Here is a 21172-nt window from a genome sequence, read left to right as displayed (position 1 = left end):
TCATAGAGGGCAAAATTCCACAGACAGTAAGCCATGCAGTGGCCACCTTCATCAGGTCAAGCATGGGCTAAGTAAGTCATGCATTGGCCACTGCTAGGCATGTTGCACCATGGCACAACCCTCTGTGTGGATCCCCTGCTGCCACAGTGCTTTGTCAGGATTCATGTCAGCAACAAGGAAACAACACATGAGCACTGTTATGGGGAAACCAATAAGCATCATAGTCTTGGGTTTGATGACTCAGAAATACATATAAAAGCCACAATCCAAGGAAACTATAGCATAGTGACAGATTGCACACATGCAACCGTCTCCCAACCAAATCCTTGATTAGGCCTGTCATCTATTAAGAGAAAAAAGGATTTATAGGAATCAGTCCCCTGTGCTGGTAAACATTTCATCAGTGATATCAGAACAGACAATGCTAAGCCCATGCATATAAACATCCATGTAACCTTTGCACAGTAGTCTTCGAGGTACAAATAGCCTGATCAAAAAGTAGATCCAAACACAAGAGCCTCTGCCTTTGCATAAAATTGCTGGACTGAAGCAAACCTGATTATATATTCTTTTTAATAATTTAACATCAGAAAAAGTTCTATTAAAGAAAGCTTTGCAGATTGTCACATTACAATGAACATATATTTGATACACAGTTATTAGAAGGACATCAAGCAGTTGATACAGTAACACAGACAGGCTTAAGAGATGTCTTTAACTGCTGTTATTTCAAAATTGGTATTGCAAAAGCAAATGCACATTAAGATAAAAAGTATATCCAAAGGCATGATAAAAGCATTCAAAAACTATGTTGAGTTTGGAAAACTGATGCAGACATTTAGGCAGGCAGAGCTATTCCTTTCTACTCTATGGTAAATTACAATCAAAAACATTAGTACCCTCAAGATATGAATCTATTAGGATCAACTGTAAAACAGAGCATTCCAGTATGGACCCTAACTAACCAATGTAATTAACAACTGGCCACAGTTGATGAAGCTAAATGAACTAAAACAAAGCCTTTCTAGACCCACTCCCTTGCAGAGGTGAGGGATGAAGGGGCAGGGTTTGTTGCAACCTGTGGAAAGGAAGAGCCAGCTAACCTGACAGGGCACACAACATCAGGGTGGGGCAAAGAAATCACATTTAAGGGTCTGATATCCACTTCCACCACCACCCCTCTTTGTTCAGTGGATGGAGGCAGTATGTATGGGGAGCAGCCCACAGGCCTCTTGAGTCCACCTGGCTTCCCAGGAAGGATAAGTACTGGGGGGGGGGGAGTTTTGCAAAGGATCCCTGGCCTTTCTTCAAAGCATATGGGCCAAGTGATCCCAAATAACCTTGCCTTCCATTAACACCTTCAGCAAGCACTCCCTTTTAGAGTCTACACATTCCTAGTGGGACTTCTGAGAGGTGCCTCACCTGCTGGCCCCCTGGCAACCCTCTGATGCCTCTGTGCTCTCCCTTTTGGAGCATGTGCAGGAAGGACAAGGCTTCTAGGCTTCTAGGAGATGCCTCACTCACTGACCTCCTATCCCTACTGCAGCAGCCTTATTCTGTCTCTGTCACATGCTCTCCTCTGGAACCCACACAGGGCAAGTGTGGTGAGTGATACTTCTAAACTGTGCCTTGCCACCTCTGCCCTTTATTCTGTCAACTCCATGGGCTTCCCTTCCCTGCACAGCTACTGGACTCATTTCAGTTAGGGTTGATGGTCTGGTTGGCTTTAATGGGTTCAAGAAGCCACCTAGTAAATATACTTGTGCTAAATTTATTTGTGCTAGAAGCACAAGTAAATATCTATTTACTTATTTATGTATTTATGTTGTTGTAGTATGCCTTTCTCACCGAGGATGAAGGTGGATTACACAGAATAAGTCAGTATAGTCAATAGGATGAGAACAAGCAATGTAATAGGCCTAGGATTACACAAATCTGTATCAGAATTGTACCATAGATCCAGAGGAGTTAGCTGTGTTAGTCTGTAGTAGCAAAATTCAGTGAGCAAATCCAATAGGATATGGATTGCAGAAATCTGAAACAGGCATAAATCAGAAACACAGAGATGAAACATAGCTGAAACAAAGCACAAGTAATTAAATATGACATTTTTAACGACAAGGAAACTATACAACAGGAACATATCAACATCAACAGGCAGTACTCAGAGTCTACAGACTCTGACCCTATCCAAGACATCTCTCTGAGCCACGTCTTAGAGTAAAGCCCTGTTACCTGAGTAAAAAAATCCCTCTTGAACAATTCAGTTTTGCATAGTTGGCGGAAAACAAGGTGAGTGGGAATTTTCCTGACCTACTCTGGCAGGCCACACCATAAGGTGCAGGCCACTACAGAGAATGGGGGGGGGCAGCTGTTGATTTTGCCCACCTGCAGGGTGATATCTGCAGAAGACTCTGATCAGATGAGCAAAGATGCCATAGCAAAACATTGAGCGAGAAGTTGTCTTGCAGATAGGAAGAGCCAAGGCCATGAAGGGCTTTGTATGTGATAGCCAAAACCTTGAATTGAGCCTGGTAACAGATTGGGAGTAATATGCATGGTCTGCCTATCGCCTGAAGTGATTCTAGTTATCTTTCTTAAAACATTCTTATTTCAGAAGGAATGAGAATACAAACCATTATGCAACATGATTTAAATGTAAGCAGATGATAGTGGTCAGTGGCTTTGGAAACAGCATATATATTTTTCTAAAGCATCAAACAGAGGGATTGCACTTATATGACCAGCAATAGCTTTAAATTGCCAGCATCAAACATTCTGTTACAATGAGGTTGTTCCCAGTAAAATACATCCTGCACAAGGGGGTGATTCAAGCCATTCCTTTGCTATCCTTCCACCTATTAATGTTTTGAGGATAGGGTGATGTTTTGAGTGAATAGGGTAAGCCAATGAGAATTAAAGTCAAATATAGTACTAGATAGTGTTCCTTTCAGGTATGTTAGTCACTAAGGAAATAATAGAAGGATCTTTCCTGTGGGGACACATGTTGCTCGATTGTATTGGAAATGTAGAGCTAGGTCATGTGCTTTATGGAGTTCTCTTTTCAATGCCACTAAACTTTTATGGAGAAGAAAGGTAGAAGTATCATACTATGGAAGTTGCCTGCACCGACAAAGTTCAGTCATTATTATTAACTTTATGAACTTTTTTTTCCCATTAGTGTTTAGGTTTCCTCAATTAAAGAAGAACCAAAAAACTAGATATATAAACTGTGCATAACTGCTGTCTGTGCATTATAAAATAAAAGAAGCTCGGAGACTCACCGTGGGCTGGGTTGCAACCAAGGGCTGGGCTGAGGAAGAGGAGGCAAAGACCAGCCGGAAGAGGAGGAGTGTACAGGAGATCCTCTTCTAGGCTGCAATGTGGTTGGCACCATTCCAGTGGAGACTTGGCAAGAGCAGAAGGCTTTTGGCTTTGTCTGTGGGTCGCGAGATAAATCAGCCCAGCTCCAGCATGGGGGGAGGGTACTGGCCCCAGCCCCTGCTCCTGAGGGAGGGTGCTGGGCTCCATCTGCTGCTCCTGCATTGGGAGGGGGGTTGATGGTCTCAATCCACTGCTCCTGAGGGGGGGGCGTGCTGGGCCCATCCCCAGCTCCTGCCGGGGGCGGGGTGCTGAGGCCACATCCCCTGCCTGGGGGGGAATCTGGTGCCTGGGCCCTCTGTACGCTGTCCTCTCTTGTCTTTCATGTGGGCACTGGGGTGGCCCTCTCTTTAGTTGTCACAGTGCATAAGAATGGCATGCACATGGGGCCACGCCGCTCACCCTGCTTGGCCTATTGGTTCCTGCCTTACAGTAGGGCCCAGGCCACAGCAGCCTTGCAGCTTGGCCACCATGGCTCCGGCTTGGCAATGGGACCCTTTGTCCAGCCCAGGCAGCCTTCTCCTTTGGCTCACCCAGCTTGGCTTCCTGGCCCCTGCCTTCATGGCGGGGGTCCAGGCCATGGTGGTACAGGCCTTGCAGCTTGGCCACCATGGCTCCGGCTTGGCAATGGGGCCCTTTGTCCAGTCCAGGCAGCCTTCTCCTCTGGCTCACTCAGCTTGGTCTCCTGGCCCCTACCTTCATAGTGGGGCTCCAGGCCATGGTGGTACAGGCCTTGTGGCTCAGCCACCGCGGCTCCAGCTTGGCAGCAAGGCCCTTCGTTTAGCCTGGGCAGCCTTCTCCTCAGCGGGCTGCAGGGGCACACTCCTTGGTGGCCAGGCCACCACAGCTGCAGCTCGGTGGCAGGCCCATGGTGGTGTACCTGGGCCAGATGGCTGTGCTCCGGCCGGGTGGCAGTGGCACAGCTCTTTCTCATTGGCAGATGCTTTTAAATAAATAAATAATAATAAATAAAATTACCTTTTAAGACAGGCATACAAAGAAGAAATTTTGCCTTCACTTTATCAGGATGGTACTTCTGTAGATTTATTCTTGAGTGTTTTGTATATGTGAATGTAAATGCATAATTGTATTCAAATCATTATCTAGATAGCTCTCAACAACAGATGGTAGGTTGCCATTGGTTAGCATATGGCAACAAGCAGATCTGGGACTGTAAAAGGACTGTAAAGGGAGTGAGGATCCCATTCCCATAGTGGGAGTGGAAGATTTCCTGCTCCCATCTTCCACACACACCCCCCACTGCCACAGCTTATTTGGCCAGTGGTGGTGGTGCAGACAACAAGCCACTCTGGAGAGCTCTCCTATGCACTCTGAAGGACTTTCTTGTCATACTGGGAATGACATCATTCCCAGCATGACATGGAAGTCCTTCAGAGCATGCAAGAGAAAGGTAAGTTCCCTCCAATCCTCCCCCCATCCACCTGTTTGAGACATAATTGGGACCTGGCAACAGTATTGTGGAGTCATGATCTGAAAATGTTAGTGGCTATTAAAAAAACTTTGCTTTGGATGGGATACAAATATGATATATAGATATTTTAACCCAGCCATTTTTATTCTTGTGATAGTTTAACCTTTTTGGGGGGGTATCAAGCCTACTGCATTCTTGTCATATTTTGCCCCTTTCATATCAAACTATTTAAAACTATTTCATATAAAACTATTTCATATAAAACTACATAGTAGTATTAAATCTTTTCTTGTTCCCACTAAGGAATTTTTAATCTTGATTTTCAGCACATCCTGTCGTAAGTTCACCCACTCACTGTATGCAGCAAGTTCCGGATAAATAAGCTCTTTTATGATGTATTCTTCTGTTATATCTGAATATTTCTCTTTCAGTTGCTAGTAAAATCACAGCCCTACATCACTAAAATGTCAAGCCTGGAAACTAGAAACAACAGTGGTTTCTTCCTAAAATAAAAGATGTAGGGCTGGGATTTTACTAGTGAGTGAAAGAGAAAAAATCAGACTTTTAAATGAGGTGCATTCTGAGAAAATATAGCAGCAGTGGTTATCTCTGTGGTTCATTGATTCTGTTCAATAGAAATAAAAAAATCTGGGATATGAAACAAAAGAAGCTTGCAGATTATGATCCGAGGGAACACTGCTGGAAAAAAGCACAATCTTACAAGCAAGGAGTTAGGGCACAATCCACAATTATCCCCTTGCAGCTTTACCTAATAGACAGCATTATTATGAAAGAATGCAGATGTAGCTTACTTTCATTTTAACAGGCTGCACTTGAGGATTTCATAGCAGATTGTTCTTGGGGAATGTGAATGTGGATTAGTCCCACTTTAAGAAAGTACAAAGATTTCTTCTTGCCCTGTCTACAAAATGACAAAGTATTGACAGGCCAGGTAGGAAAGATTCTTATTTTGTCTCTCAAAATGTCTGGCTTCAGTTGTACTCTTGTGTATGCTTTGTGGAACAGTGGCACACAAAATTGGTTAGGCTTTAGGAAGTCATTTAATCACACAAAAACATTGTGTCACAAAATGGGGTATGATAGGGACTTGCTACCAGGTCCTATTAGTACCAAAGTACAAAATTTCTATCTTTTTTTTTTTAATCCCTCCCTTGCTGGAACCAATGGGTGCATGGTTCTCTATCTCTACTCTTCCATTTTAACTTCACGAAGCTCCTGTGAATTTGATTAGTGGAGGGAGGAGAAAGAAAATCTGATCAAATCTGAATCTTTCCTACCTGGCCTGCACTTAATGGATGAATGCTGATTTGAACCTGGGCTTTCCCAGTCTTAACTAGACATGACTTTCCCCCCCCTATCTGGCTCTCTTACTTTTTTCAGTCAGGTGCTAACATCTGGAAATTAATTCCCACGTGCTTCAGGGACATGCAGCCCCCCCCCTCACAGGGCACATAACATCACCAGGCCCATTTTGGACCAGTAAAAAAGTGTAGAGGGAAGGCTGAAGTTCCTCAAGCCCCTCCTCTCTGTGCACCATGATCCCAACCCAACTTCTGACACAGCTGAGAATTTAGTTCTAGTACCTGCCATCTAACTATAGGAATATGATATAGGAACACAAGCCCAACTCTTGGAAAAAGTCATGTCTTGTTTGGCCTCTTGGGTTGCCAACCTCCAGGTGGGGCCTGGGAATCTCCTGGAATTATGACTGATCTCCATACTACACAAATCAGTTCCCCTGGAGAAAATGGCTGCTTTGGATGGTGGACTCCATGGCATTATACCTTGCTTAAGTCCTTTCCCTCTCCAAATCCCCAAAACTTTCTGAGCCTGTAGTTGGCAATACTATCCAACACTCTAATCCCCACATTACTGATTTTTAGCAATCTTGCTTAAATTTGACAATTACACCCACCCAATGGCAAGATAAATTTTCAATATTTTGTTTGTGAAGCAGGATTTCCCTTGTGTTAGCACTGGAGGACGATTTTCTTCTCTTGCCACAGTGACAGTACTTATACCTTTCAAGCATGATTTCTTGTGAGGTATATTGACATTTGTTTTCATTTTCTAAAACCATATCTGCAGCTTGTAATGCATATAGAACTCAATCCCTGTCACTTACCCCATCTTCAATATCTTGAGTGCAGCATAAATGTCTTTAGCTCAGTGGGAAGAGTATACTTTGAATGCCATTAGTCTTTTTCAAATGTTATGTTTGGAAGTATCCAACCACACATACTAGGAGGTCAATTACTCTGATTTCTTGCATTGTGCAGGGCATTGGACTGGATGACCCTCTGGGTCCTTTCCAGCTCTATGTTTCTATGGCATCTGTGGTCAAGCATGAAGCCACTGGTAGGCTTTTGAGCTGGTGAGGTTTCTTGTGGAAATAACCAATGTATGATCTGATGCCTCCACATTGGAGTACCTATGTGCATGCTGCAATTTCCCTGGTTCACAGTGGCTTTTTTTAGCTTGACTAATCTTAAAATGATGAGCTAGCAAACCTAACATCCTACCTTGCTGATATTCAGTCTTTTATTCTCGTATTTTATCCTTAATAGACCCTCTTTTCCATAGCTCCACTAAATAGAAGGGAAAAGTCTAATCAGTATCTAGATTTGAATATGTGGTTTGATATAAATCTCTTTGTGTAGATTTAAACCAAACAAATGTGCCATTTACTATAGATTGAGCTGTGAAGAAACCATCTTGGTAAAATATTTCAACTGTTTTCTTCAGAACAATTAGTCAAATTTTGTCTTCTAATTTCATTGTGAAATTATTTCACTTGGAGGAGAAATCCAATATTTGTGAATTTTCTGCCAGTACATAGCCCATGTGAGCCTGATCTCATCAGATTTCAGAAGCTAAGCAGGGTTGGCCTTGGTTAGTAATTGGATGGGAGACCACCAATGAAGACCAGGGTTGCAGAGGCAAACCACCTCTGTTAGGGCCAAGCTACACATGACGAATGACACTTGAACGGCAAGTGGATTGAGTGGAGGGCAAGTGAACAGGGAGAAATACACTTGCTGTTCAAGTGTCATTCGTCATGTGTAGCTTGGCCCTCAGTCTCTTGTCATGAAAAACCCCGCCAGGGGTCACCATAAGTCAACTATGTCTTGAGGACTCTGTCTACCACATACTCTTCAAATACTCTTTTTATAAAAAAAATGCTACTTCATGAGCTGCGAATGGTGTTTCCACACTATTTCTTTTGCAACATGTCCACAGATGCATTCTGTGTAATTTCAGTGATGAATATTGGATTTGTACCAGCTTCATTTGTTTATTCAAGTTGAGATTCAAGTTGGGGTCATTCTCTGTTCTCATGTTTCTTGGAACAAAAAGTAAGTCATTCACTCTCCCATATATCAAAATACAGACATATTTTGTGTCCTTTGGATTCATGTAAATATTTATTGTTCATAAATTAGTTTGTTCGACATTCCTTCATTCCTGTTATGCCTGGCAATATCTGAGAACAAAATGCTACATTTCAAAAGACAAAACACAAGGTCATGAAGGTTAGAACAGAGCAGTGTGCTAACATTTATTTCAAAGGTTATCTGGAGGAGATTCCATTTCTGATCCTACTGTCAACTGACAGCAGTCCATATAATGAAAAATTCCTTGCTATAAATCAATTCAATGTGAATCTTACCTGTTTACTATCAGAAACCAGAGAACTTCAAAGGAAAAAGGGTCAGGCAACATATAGGAGGAATAAAAGGAATTCTGAGAATTAATAAAAATAAGATTCAATCTTATTATTATTGCTACTGCTACTGTTACTATTACTAGTACTACTACTATTATTAAAGTATATCTGATTGGTAAACAGAGCATGGAAGGGTTTAGCCAACAGCTTTTTCCTCAATGATGCAGCTCACATTGTTCACTTTTTACAGCCAAATTTTATGTCTAGAGTTTTACTCACAGAACCTTAGTGTACTGTGAATGAATTGTTTTCTTTTTAATCAGGAACCAGATTCTGTGTATGAGGGCCATCAAACTCTAATTCAGAAATTCATTGGAAAATCTATATTTGAACATTCAGATTTCTATATTGAACCTCTGAATCTTCTGCAGTTCTCTGAATATTAAAATTATTCAAACACAGAGACAATCCTAGAATGCAAAAGGATGAGAAAAGACAAAGAAGTCTATTAAAAACTGTGCAGGAAGACAATATCTTATAATATCACATGACACACAAAGACAGTCACACAAAAGGTTTAAGGATAACTGTTGATGCTAGTTCACAAGGAAGCAATTACATTCATTGTGCACATGGCATTAATAAATTCTACATCAAATTAGAGAGCAAATTTCACAGGAAAAAGTTGTGACACATAATAATTGCCTGCCCACTTTTAGATATTTAGCAGAGATCTGTTTTTATGAGCCTTACAAGAGTATGCTGATATGAAAAGTATGGTTAAACTATATGAACCAAGTGACAAAGAAAGTGAAAGTGTAACTGAAGAATGAAATTAAGGAAATATGTTTCAATATGGTAGCCTTACCTCACAGATCATTAGGGTGTTAACTAAGATTGCCAACCATTAGGGAGGCCTTGGAGATCTCATAGAATTAAAACTGATCTCCAGACTACAGAGATCAGTTCCCCTGAAGAAAATGGCTGATTTGAACATGGACTCTATGGCATTATACCCAGGGCCGGTGCCAGGGTTTCTGGTGCCTGAGGTGAGATACCTACTTGCGCCCCCCCCCGCCCCCGCTAACCAATTTTAAAAAACAGAAGAAATGTAGGAAAAATGAAAATCACAAAACTTGAAACTTTTTACATTTTTAATTTAATTTTTATTTCTTAATTTAAATTTTAATTTTTAAATGTGAGAATAAATAACAACAATCTTTGTTTTTCTTTCTCAAACAGGAAACAGAAAACAAATCACAAATAACTTTGAATAAACCTGTGAACTGTGATGTCAAAATTATATCTCTTGCATGTTTTCATTTCAGGCACGTCAAAATCTTACTTTGCGTGCCTTTTCCCTTGCAAATGTTCTCACCAATTCCTTCAGGTCATGTGCTGATGCTTCAGTGTGTTCAGTTGAGATAGTTGCCAAACCAATTAGTCTCTCCTGCAGCATTGTGGAGCGCAGGTATGTTTTTATAAGTTTGAGCTTTGAGAAACTGTGTTCACCACTTGCCACTGACACTGGAAGTGTAAGAAGGATCCTCAGAGCAATAGAAACATTAGGAAAGCTATTCAGTGTTTGTTGTTTCAGTAGGAAGAGAAGTACTTATTTTGGTGTCATATACCGTGGAAGTCTTCAGGCTACTGCTCCAAGTTCATCACACAGGTCTTCCGCATCAATATCTTTGTTTCCATTGTGCATCAATGATGTTTCCAAATTCTTGCAGGCCTTAAGTACATCTTCAGTAGTTTTTGGGTTGATACTGTATGTATCATACAGGAAGCCAAACAGGGAATTAAATTCTTGTCGCTGTTGGAATCTCTCTTCAACAGACTGTATGGCCATGTCTAAGACAGCATAATAGAAATCTACTTTGAATTTCTCCTTTGGATCTTGTGGTGCCTCGTCTAGGGCCTCATACCCAAACTGCCGTTTCGTTCTCTTTTTTCTAACTTCTGTCTGAAATTCTGGTATTATTTCTAGCTCTTTTGCAATGTCAGTCGGATCTTTTAAAACTTGTTGGAAAGCCCTCATCACACCTACAGTGCACAAGGTAATCCTTGGTCACTTGCAATTGTGTTGTAGCTGCATTCAAATCAGCTTCCACAGATTGTAGTGTCTTGCATGTAGCATTAATTTCAAAAAGGATGTTGTACCATGTAACAAGGGATACCATAAACTTGAACTTACAAATTGCATCAGCAAGGCCCTTAGCTTCAGTTTGAAAAGAAGGATATGCAGATCCAAAGCACGTGTCATGATGGATCTCCGTTAAAGCATCAAATATTTGACCAAGATGAATTCTCAGTGGTTTCAAAGCATCGATCCGACTCTCCCATCTTGTTTTACTCAATGGCTTAATGCCTGATACATGGCTAGTTAGAATTTGCCAATGCTGAGTCGATGCAGAGAAATAATTATAGATCTGCTGAACCACACCAAAGAAATTTCTTGCTTCCAGAGAAGACTTAGCAGCATCATTGACTACCAAGTTTAAAGAGTGTGCACTGCAGGTAACAAAAAAGTCTAGGACTCTCCTTTGAACACCATTTTCTTTACCTTTCATGTTACTCCCCTTATCATAACCTTGACCACGCAGATTCTCAAGTGGTAATCCCATTTGCTCAAGCTGTCCAAGAAGAGTTTCTGTCCTAAAGGCATCCGTAGTCTCCTGTAGTGGAACAAATCCCAGGATATGTTCTTTTATGAGAACCTCAGGCTCAGACTTCATCTCAGAATTGGCTGATCGCATTCATGGGATTACACCAACATAATGTGCAATAATTGTCATTTGTTCTATATGACTAACATCAGGTGTGCAGTCCAGAATAACTGACTAGTATTTGGTTGACCTTATACATGCTAAAATTTTCTCCAGTATGGCACCTGCTAGAAGCCATATAAGCTCATTTTGGGTATCTTTTCCTAAGCAATAAACCATTGTTTCATCCTCTTGAACTCTGTACAAATGTTCGTTCATCATAGGATCAAAAAGGGCTAAATATTCTACAAACTTCAAAAAATTTCCTTTGTTAGCTTTATACAACTTCTCGCTCCTATCACGGAATGCCAAGTTTTGCTTGGCAAGAACTCTGGCCAAACCAATCAAGCGTTCCAAGATTTGTCGCCAATACTCTTCTTCTTGCCTGATTTTCTGTTGGTTAATCTCATCGATTGTTTTTCCTTTAGATAAGCGGACATCAAGTTCTTGCCAGGTCTTGTAGGTTTCTAAATGGGCATTTCTCTTGTGAAGACAGAACTCTTCCCATGTTCTTCCACTCTTTTGAACCTGCTTCTTGTAGAGATGATGTTGCTCCAGTTCTTTTGCCAAATAGCTTACAGCAAAAATAAAAAAAAACACATCTTTCAAGGAGGAATATATCAGCCATTCACAGAGCACTTGTTCACCATTTGGCATCTTCCTCTTGTAGTGCATAGGAAAAAATCTTCTGTTTTGTGAGTCTCTGGAGAAAACATATTTTACAACCTGCTTTGGTCCCTGTTGTACTATAAACTGTCGCAAATTATCATTGCAGCTGTCAGGCCAGTCAGCAGGGTCACTGTAACTGGCAGGAGGAACATCTTCTGCTGTTCTCTCAGTACTTTCACTTTTCTTTAAAACCTCTTTTTCATCATCTACATTGGGAGTTTCAAGGGGAGTCAGAGGAGCAGTTGTAGTTGCAGCATGACTCCTACTGGGAGCATCACATCCAGGCTCAGCTCCCTCAGTGGGTCTTTCAAGGCTAGTTGGAGGATCATCAATTGTAGTTGCAGCATAACTTGTACTTGGAGTTTCTTCAGGGGACTCACATTCTTGTTTATCAATTGCTCTCTGTTTACAAAGGTATTTCCGCAAGGCACCCTGTTGCTTTGCTTGCTCCTTTTCTTTTTCTCTCCTTTGTTTGAGGAACCCAGCTCCAGATAGCTTTTTTCTATCAGCTATAGCTCCCTAGAGAAATGAATATCTCACTACATATCTCAGTATTTTATATACTCATACTTTCCAAAGCACTGTATTTCAAACTACTTTTTCAGAGAAGCATGCACTAAAAATCATAGGACAACAAATTGCATAACCTGCTTAGCTCCATAGATCCCCAGAGCAATCGGCACCCCCAGAATTTTGTCCCTCTATTCTCCTTCTCTCAGTAGCCCTGATCAGGGACTCCAAGGATGGGTCAGAGCCTGGCCAGGGCCTCCGAACTCTCTTCAAGCCCAGAAGGGAGCAGGGCTATGCAACAGCCCCCAAGGCTGATGGACAGTCTGAAACATTTGGATTGCTTAGGCCTAGCTCCGAGCACCATGCCACCCTGTTCTTCCTCCAAGGAGCTCAGAATGGCATGCAAGGTTCTCTCTTCCTCATTTTATATTTTTATCCTCCCAACAACAACCCTGTGAGGAAGGTGAGGCCAAGTGAGAAAGGTTGAATATGAACTGACAGTGGTCTGTCCAAGCACTTTGATCTCTTGGACATTGGCAGGAATTTGCAGAAGCATAAATGGCACAAGGAACAGAATGTTTGGCAGGTACAGCACTAATTTATACTCTGCTACTACCTCCTGGCTGTTGGCAACCAAAGATTTAGGAAAGTCCAAGTTTTAAAAAGGTCCGCCTGTCTATCCTTTGAGCAAACTGGGGGAGCAGTATCTTATCACGCACCATGACTTAAACACTATAAATAGAGGAGGTTGCCCACACCCAACACAAACGTGGAAACCCTGTAATAAACACACACACACCTTCCAATTGCATGCCTTTTTTTTCCTGACAGGATGAAAATAGGGATGTCAGGAGATTAAAACTGAAAGAAGAGGATGTCAGCAATGTGTGTGTATTTCCATAAAACTATTCTCGGAAATGTACTTTGCCTGGATTCTTCTTTTGCTGTGAATCACCAAGAGAGCTTCTATCCAGGTTGACATTAAGGTGGCATTCTGCATGGCTGAAATTTGTTTTTTAGCACATTCATCCTTTTGTACAGTGGGAATGCAAGGGAAAATATGAAGGAAGGATGGACAGCCCATACATTTTGCATTGTTCCACCTGTACACTGAATGTGAGTGGGAGTTTCCAGAAATGCTTTACAAGCTGTTTATTACATCAGGAGCAGAATCATTCTGCTAGTTAAACCCTGGGCTGCAAAACAGACAGATAATAAGCTGGTGTTCCAGCAGAACGAGAACCAGAGTGGGGCAGATCCACCCACTGTCGTGTTTTGTCAGGTGGGAGAGGAGTGTTTGGGAGAAACGCAGCTCTTCTTCTGGCACCTTCTCCATCCACTTCCTCCAGGAAGGAGGTGATTGGTCCCTACATACATCCCAAACTTAGGTCCCTCCACTTATCAGGAGGGCCACCAACCATGCTGGTCCTTCTCTGATTGGAGAGGGCGTTTGGGAGAAACCCACCTCTCCCCCTCCTGGCAGCTTTTCCTTGGAACATTTAACTTGTGGTGGGTTAACAGAAAACAATAGAAATATTTAGAAAATTAATTGTCAGCTTATTTTAACTGAAAGATTAAAACACACTGTTGAATAGGCTACTAGGACAGGGCTTTTTCAGCAGTGGCAACTTGCTCATGGAATGCTGTTCCCTTTGAGGCTTGCCAGCCTATGTTGTTTTCTTAGAGGTGGCAGGCCAAAGTATTTCTGTTCACCAGGGCTTCTGGTTAGGGGGTTGATTTTTAAATCACTGTTGTAGACTGGGTGCTGTTGTTTTAGGCTTGCCCATTCGTTTATATCTGAAGAAGTGAGCTGTGGCACGAAAGCTCCTACCCTACCACAAATGTTGTTAGTTTATAGGTGCTATTGGATTCTTGCTCTTTTCAACTGCTACAAACAGACTAACAGGACTACTCATCTTGATCTATATTCATTTGTGATTTTATAAATTTGAATTTGGCAATAACAAAAATGATGTGGCTTCTGTTTCCAGATTTTCCTTTGGACCAACAGAGCTACGGGCAACCTCTGGGCCCTGGGGAAGGGCCTCCTTTCCAAATACGTGCACACTGTGCTGTACCTGATCCCCACAAATGTGGGCAGGTCGTGTCTCTCAGCAGCTCCAATTCACCTGCAGCCTTTCCCTGCCCGGCCTCGGCACTTTGTGCTGCTGCTCAGCATGAGAGGCCAGCGCGCATGCTTCTGCTTGGAGTGGGGCTGCGGCTGTGCCCCAGAGCCTCTGCCATGTGCGCACCAGGATGCATGGCCTCCCATACACCAATGAGAGCGCAGTGGGGCGGGGCTCCGGTGTGTACACAGCCACCATGTGGAGGGCCGGGGAGGGGATTGGCGGCCACGGAACTACCGTGCTGGTGCTGGCTGGAGAGGGCTGGGGGCGCAAGCATGGCATGAAGCAACAGGCACAGCCTGGTTGCTTCTGCACTGCGCAGCCTATGGGCCCTTTGCTCGCTGCTGTGCTGGTGCTGGATCGGACTGAGGGGGTCGTTGGGGGCGGGGCCAGGGCTGGCACACGGCACCTCCTTCGGAAAGAAGTGCCCGAGGCAGCCACCAGCCCCGCCTCTATTGAAGCGCCGACTCTGATTATACCCTGCTGAACTTCCCCAGTTCTGCCCTCCCCAGGCTCTACCCCAAATCTCCAGGAATTTCTCAACCCTGAGTTGGCAACCCAGTGTTAATATAAGGTATGTCCTAGAAAAGAGACTAGATTGCAAGTCCTGTAACCATGATGTAAGTCACCAGGATTACAGGGTTGGGCTCTTGGACTGATAAGTATAGAATCATAGGGTTGGAAGGGATCTCCTGAGTCATAAGGTTCCAGTGGGTCCTACACTGACAATCTCACTGGCCTCAGAACAAAGAGAAAAGGAGGTTAAGTGTTATACTGAGCTCTTCTTCTTTCTTGGACCTCCCTACTAGTAGAGCTCCCCTGGTGATGTGGTAGAGGTCTTGAGTTGCTACCTGACAGCTATGGCGAAATGATTAAAAATAAACAAATTCTAACTGTATCCAGATATGACAAAAGTGATGCTGGTTGGGAAGGCAGAGATTTTGAAGGATATTGAGCTCCCCACTTTCAATGGGGTTAATAGACACAGACTCGGTTAAGAGCCTAGGTGTTATATTGGATCCAGCATTACTGCTACAGAAGCAAGCAAATGCAGCTGCAAAAACACCTTCTTCCAACTCATTCTAGAGCAGAAGATGGACTTCCTTGATATGATCAACCTGGCCACCTGGATCCATGCCATGGTAACATCACACTACATACGTCTCCCCTCAAAGTCAAATTGGAGACTCCAGTTGGTGCAGAACACCACAACTCGATTATTATCAGGAGCTAGGTGGAGCGAGCATATTACTCTCATTCTGCAGTCACTCCATTGGCTGCCTGTGAGTTACTAGGCTCAATTCAATCATTATTATTATTCAGGAGGGCTTTTTACCCAGGTAATAAGGATGTACTGTAAGGAAATTATTTGGAGAGATGCTTTGATACTATAGCTGTGTACTGTCATTTATATGTCATGTCAAATTGTTTATGCTTTGTTTCAGCATTATTTCAGCTCTGTATTTGGATTTCTGCTTCTTTTCAAATTTCTGAAATCCATACAAAATAGTAAAGAGTCCAGTAGCACCTTAAAGACTAACCAACTTTATTGTAGCATAAGCTTTTGAGAATCACAGTTCTCTGTCTGATGAAGAGAACTGTGATTCTCAAAAGCTTATGCTACAATAAAGTTGGTTAGTCTTTAAGGTGCTACTGGACTCTTTACTATTTTGCTACTACAGACTAACATGGCTAACTCCTCTGGATCTGAAATCCATACCTTACTGTATTGTTTATTAACTGTCCCAGGTGTTGATTGTATTGGCTTACACTGTGTAATTCACCTTGAGTCTCAGTGAGAAAGGTGTACTATAAATAATATAAATAAATAAATAAAAGCAAATAACCTGAGCTCATCCTCCTAGACTTTTTCCAGGGTGTCCTTTTGAAGGAAGCACTGAAGCCTCACCAGTTAGGTTTGCTGTCTGCCAAGCGGGGCCTGATGTTCTCCCAGAATTCCAACTGATCTCTACATTACAGAGATCAATTCCCCTGAAGAAAATGGCAGCTTCAGAAGGTGGAGATGATGGAATCACACCCTTGCTGAGCTCCCTCCTCTTCCCAAACTCTGATCTTCCCATCTTCCACCTCCAAATCTCCAGGTATTTCCCAGCCTGAAGTTGGCACTAGGATGGCTTTATGATGGAGATTTATTTATTCATTTGTTAATTTATTTATATTATCTATTGCCCTCCTTTCTCAAGGTGAAGACTCAAGGTGAAGCATAAATCAATACAATCAACAGAATGGGACATCCAATAAACAGTGCATCAGGATTTGAATGGCAGAAATATGAAACAAAGTCTCACTAGCATTTGAATGAGGATATGGCCATTCACTGGCCAAGGTCCTGACCCAGCTGGCCCTTGGGTCTGCCACTAATTTGCAGGTTCCCTGGTTGCCAGGTACAGTTATTTAATATAGCCATATGGTTTTACCAGCACTGCAGGAAGTCTTGCCATCAGTGCAGTACCAGTACCAGCCAGCACCATCTCTGGCTGCAGCTATGTACACAGCCATCCACATCAGAGCTGCAGAAAGTGCAAAGTGCTCAATCCCCAGTGTACACATGACATTGATCACATCTTTCATATGCAAAGCCCGTTGCCTTGAGGATAAAGTGATTACCAATGAACATGTGTAATATTCAGGTTTAATCTGACATGGGATTAATCTTGAAAACATCCCACTATACTGAAATGAATATAGTACATGCCTTATTGTTTAATTTTGTACAGAATAGTACTGGAAAAATTGGAAAGTCCTCATACAATTTCCACCGCATACTGGATGAACTTAGGAACTGTTAGCTAAACCATTCCTTCTCAGGCTCACTCCTCTCCTCCCAATCTGCAATATGGTGATAATAATTCTACCCTATTTTATAGAGCTGTTGTCAGTACTACACTGATAATAACAAAGAGCTTCATAGCACCTTGAAGGCTAACACGTTTATTGTGGCATAAGCTTTTATGAATCAAAGCCAACTTAAATGTATACATTATGCATCATGATAATATATGTGACATTTCAATGCACATGTAATAGGATATATACATGTAAATTGGCAAAGATTTAAAACCAGCAGAAATACAATACAGAGTTGAAGAAATGATGAAACTGAGTTTACGCTATTCTAAGACTGACATATTAAACAATGTAGAAACTACCCAGTAGGATCATATTTACAGCATCAGTCAGTACATTGTAGTAAAGTCTATAGTCCCCATCCCTTTACTCATGCATCTCTTTGATACCACTTCCTTACAGCACAGCTCTCCTATCTGAGTCAAAAGCCCTCTTGAATAATTCAGTTGTACATAGTTTGCAGAAAGCCAGGAGAATGGGAGCTTTCCCGACCCCTTCAAGTATGCCATTCCATAAGGTGGAGGACACCACAGAGAATGTACATGTACAGGTAGCTGTTTAGTACTTTTTTCTCACCAAGAAAATGCATGCCTCGTGAAGCTTGCTACTGCTTGGGGAAAATGAGACATGTTACACCAGTTAAAGCTGAATAAAAATGAGTTATTTGTGAGACAGGAATTGGAGTCCCTGAGCTTGTTGCATTTTGGAACATCTCAGTATATTAGAATTAGATAATTACATCATGTCATTTCCCAGACCTTTCTTGTAGGTATTATGACTTGGTAACAATAACTCTCATTTAATAATAATTTCAGTGTTACTACTGCTAATCAACAGAGACTTATACATTCATACCTCTCTGACAGCTGTCAGCAAGTAGTCTTCATATAAGAGTCTTCAGCTGTGGACTCCTTTATTACCATTCTAGGACCAGGCAAAGAGCTACATAGCCAGTTCAAAGAAGCTGCCAGTCTATCTACCCAGGTGACCTAAGAATCATGATTAGCTAGTCATTATTTCTCTCTAGCAAGATGTCATTCAATGTGATAGATTGCATTAAGGACTCTGGGCTATGTTGGGGAAGAAGTTACTCTGTAACTCACCCTGGCCCTTGATAGAAGCATTGTAACTGACAGGGAGCCTTCAAAGCAAGGGAGAGATTGCCATCTCTGTACGATTTTTCACAGGCAAGTGGTCAAGACAAACAAAATCTGGTTATATTAATGCAGCTCACTTACAAACAGAAGTGTATTGTAAGAGCTACCAGAATTTGTCACTGGGTAAGGCAGCATTACTTTTCACACTGACTGATAGGCAGTCATGGTGAACATTGGGAACTGAAAGTGTACCACTTTCTAATACAACTGTTTAAATGAAGTCATATAATATTTAATCAAAGTTGCCAACCTACAGATGGGGACTAGAGTTCTCCAGAAATTACAACTGATAACCAGACTACAGAAAAAAGTTCCCTGGAAGAAAATGGCTGCTTTGGAAAGTGAACTCTGTGGAATTATACCATGCTGAGGTCCCTCCCCACCTTCCTCAGGCTCCATCATCAAATCTCCAGGAGTTTCCCAGTATGGAATTGGTAACCCATGACAGGCTATGGATGACAGGCTATGGCAGATAGATCCCTGTACTATTGCAGCAGAAATCCAGGCTCTTGGTTAAATGGTTTTATTCAGAAATCATATCATTTCCACAGATATGTCCACAGGATTACGCAGAAGCAAGGTTAGCAACTAAGCAGTAAGAAACAGGTTGACAGGAATGGTAACATGTGGGAAAATCCTTCCTCTTAATACACACGTTTGTTCCTTCCCCCTCCCAACAATAAAACAGGAATTTTGGTGCGAACTCATCCTGAGAACGTCTCACATATTTGTACTATCAAGTCAAGACACTGAGAAAGCAAGAGATCAACGCTGAGACATAGCAATTCATGGGAGTGAGCAGTATACAAGGTCAGAAACATTGAAAGTTTCTACAGTCCATTAGGTAAGGCACCTGCAGCTTCAATAAGCCTGTGAAAGGAAACAGTTATGGCATTGGCAATATGACATCAAGTTATAGCATGAAATATTGGTTCAGAAACAACAGGTCAGCATTAAGTAGTGGCATAGATGGGCCACAGACATGACAATCCTATATTTAACACATACTACAAAGGTGCTGCCATGAACAATACCAGACTTACCAACCTCAGAAAAATCTCTGGCATCTCATTGCCCTGAAGTTTGCTCTTCCTGGTTCTATGAATCAGTTAAGTCCAACTGACAGAACGAGTTAATTCTTGCTATTGAATAGAACAAATCTGATATCGCTTAGACTGTTTTGTCTATGTATAATCCAAATTCGATGTCATTTTTAAAGTATTTTGCATTAGTGTGTACTAGAACTCATTTTTTCCTATATTCTCACCTTTTGAATCCACATTACTGCTATTTAAACCTTCTTTGCCTCAGATCTCTTATGCTTAAGCTGCAAAGTAAGATCCCCATATGCTGGGGTGCATGGTGTAACAGACGTACGGATAGGTAAAGGGACAGAGGACTATTGGTATCAGGGGACCCAAAGGGAATAGGGCTAAGAAGATATCTGAGAGTGCCTCCATCCTGAGTACAATTTAAAAAAATGGAACCTGGAAACAAATTGTTGGGTTGTGGAACAGTCAGGGAGTTGAGAGAAATCAGGAATACTTCTGTGCCATCAAAGTGGGATAATTTTCTGACATATTCAGAAACAAGCAGATATAGCAACATTGCTCCAAGTACCAAAATGTTCCTGTTGATGTTTTCATTAATAAAAGTGACCACTCTACTGGCTTTCCACAAAATGTAAATCTGACCTATTCAGAAGGGCTTTTTTATACAGGTAATAAGGCTGTGCTGTAAGAAAATAGTTCAGAGAGATACTTTGATAAAAGGATAGGGACTGTAGACTATACTACTGCATACTGTTGCTTTAAGTATATTCCTACTTAGCAGTTTCTTTCAACATTGTTTAATATGTCATGAAAATTGCTTATGTTTTGTTATTTATTTATTCATTTATGTTATTTATAGTCTTCCTTTCTAAGACTAGATTACACAGGGTGGGTCAGTACAGGCAATTCAAAGATATTTCAATGCACATTTAATAGGATATGCATGCAAATTTGCAAAGATTTAAAACCAGCAGAAATCCATTACAGACTGAAGAAATGCTGACATAGAGCATAATAATTTTAACGTATTAAACAACCAGTAGGCTCTACCCAATGGGATCATACTTACAGCAAAATCTACAGTCTATCGTGCTTATAGCGATAGTAATAGTGATAGTAATAAAGTCTATAGTCACTCCCTATTCCTTTACTGATGCAATTCTTTGAAACTGCTTCCTTATACTACAGCTCTCCTATCTGAGTAAAAAGCCCTCTTGAATAATTCAGTTTGCATCATCTGCAGAAAGGAGAGTGGGAACTTTCCTAGCCTTTAAGGTAGGACATTCCATAAAGCGAGTGACAGAACAGAGAATGCACATTATGGGCAGCTGTTAATTTTGCCCTTGTACAAACTGGCACCTGCAGAAGGCCCTGTTCAGATAAGTGAAGCTGCCATGGCGGAACACAGGGATAGAGGCAGTTCTGTAGATATGCTAGACCAAGGCCTTGAAGAGCTTTGTTTGTGATAGACAATAACTTGAATTGAGCCTGGTAACTGATAAGTAGCCAATGGAGTGACTA

The 21172-nt window shown here is 41.8% G+C and overlaps 1 protein-coding gene across 1 annotated transcript in view; it reads right to left on the bottom strand.

Annotated features, from left to right (window-relative positions):
- Positions 1–11344: 11344 nt before the first annotated feature.
- The window catches only part of LOC129323449 (uncharacterized), a 100017-nt gene continuing 90189 nt past the window's right edge, over positions 11345–21172 (bottom strand). Inside the window, 1 exon segment of the mRNA XM_054969984.1 lies at positions 11345–12457. Within this exon segment, the coding sequence (XP_054825959.1) occupies positions 11345–12457 (1113 nt within the window).

The sequence above is a fragment of the Eublepharis macularius genome, chromosome 2 (assembly GCF_028583425.1).
Source record: "Eublepharis macularius isolate TG4126 chromosome 2, MPM_Emac_v1.0, whole genome shotgun sequence".
Lineage (NCBI taxonomy): Eukaryota > Metazoa > Chordata > Lepidosauria > Squamata > Eublepharidae > Eublepharis > Eublepharis macularius.
The sequence above is the reverse complement of the archived record's forward strand: the minus strand, read 5'-3'. Positions and strand labels throughout refer to the sequence as shown.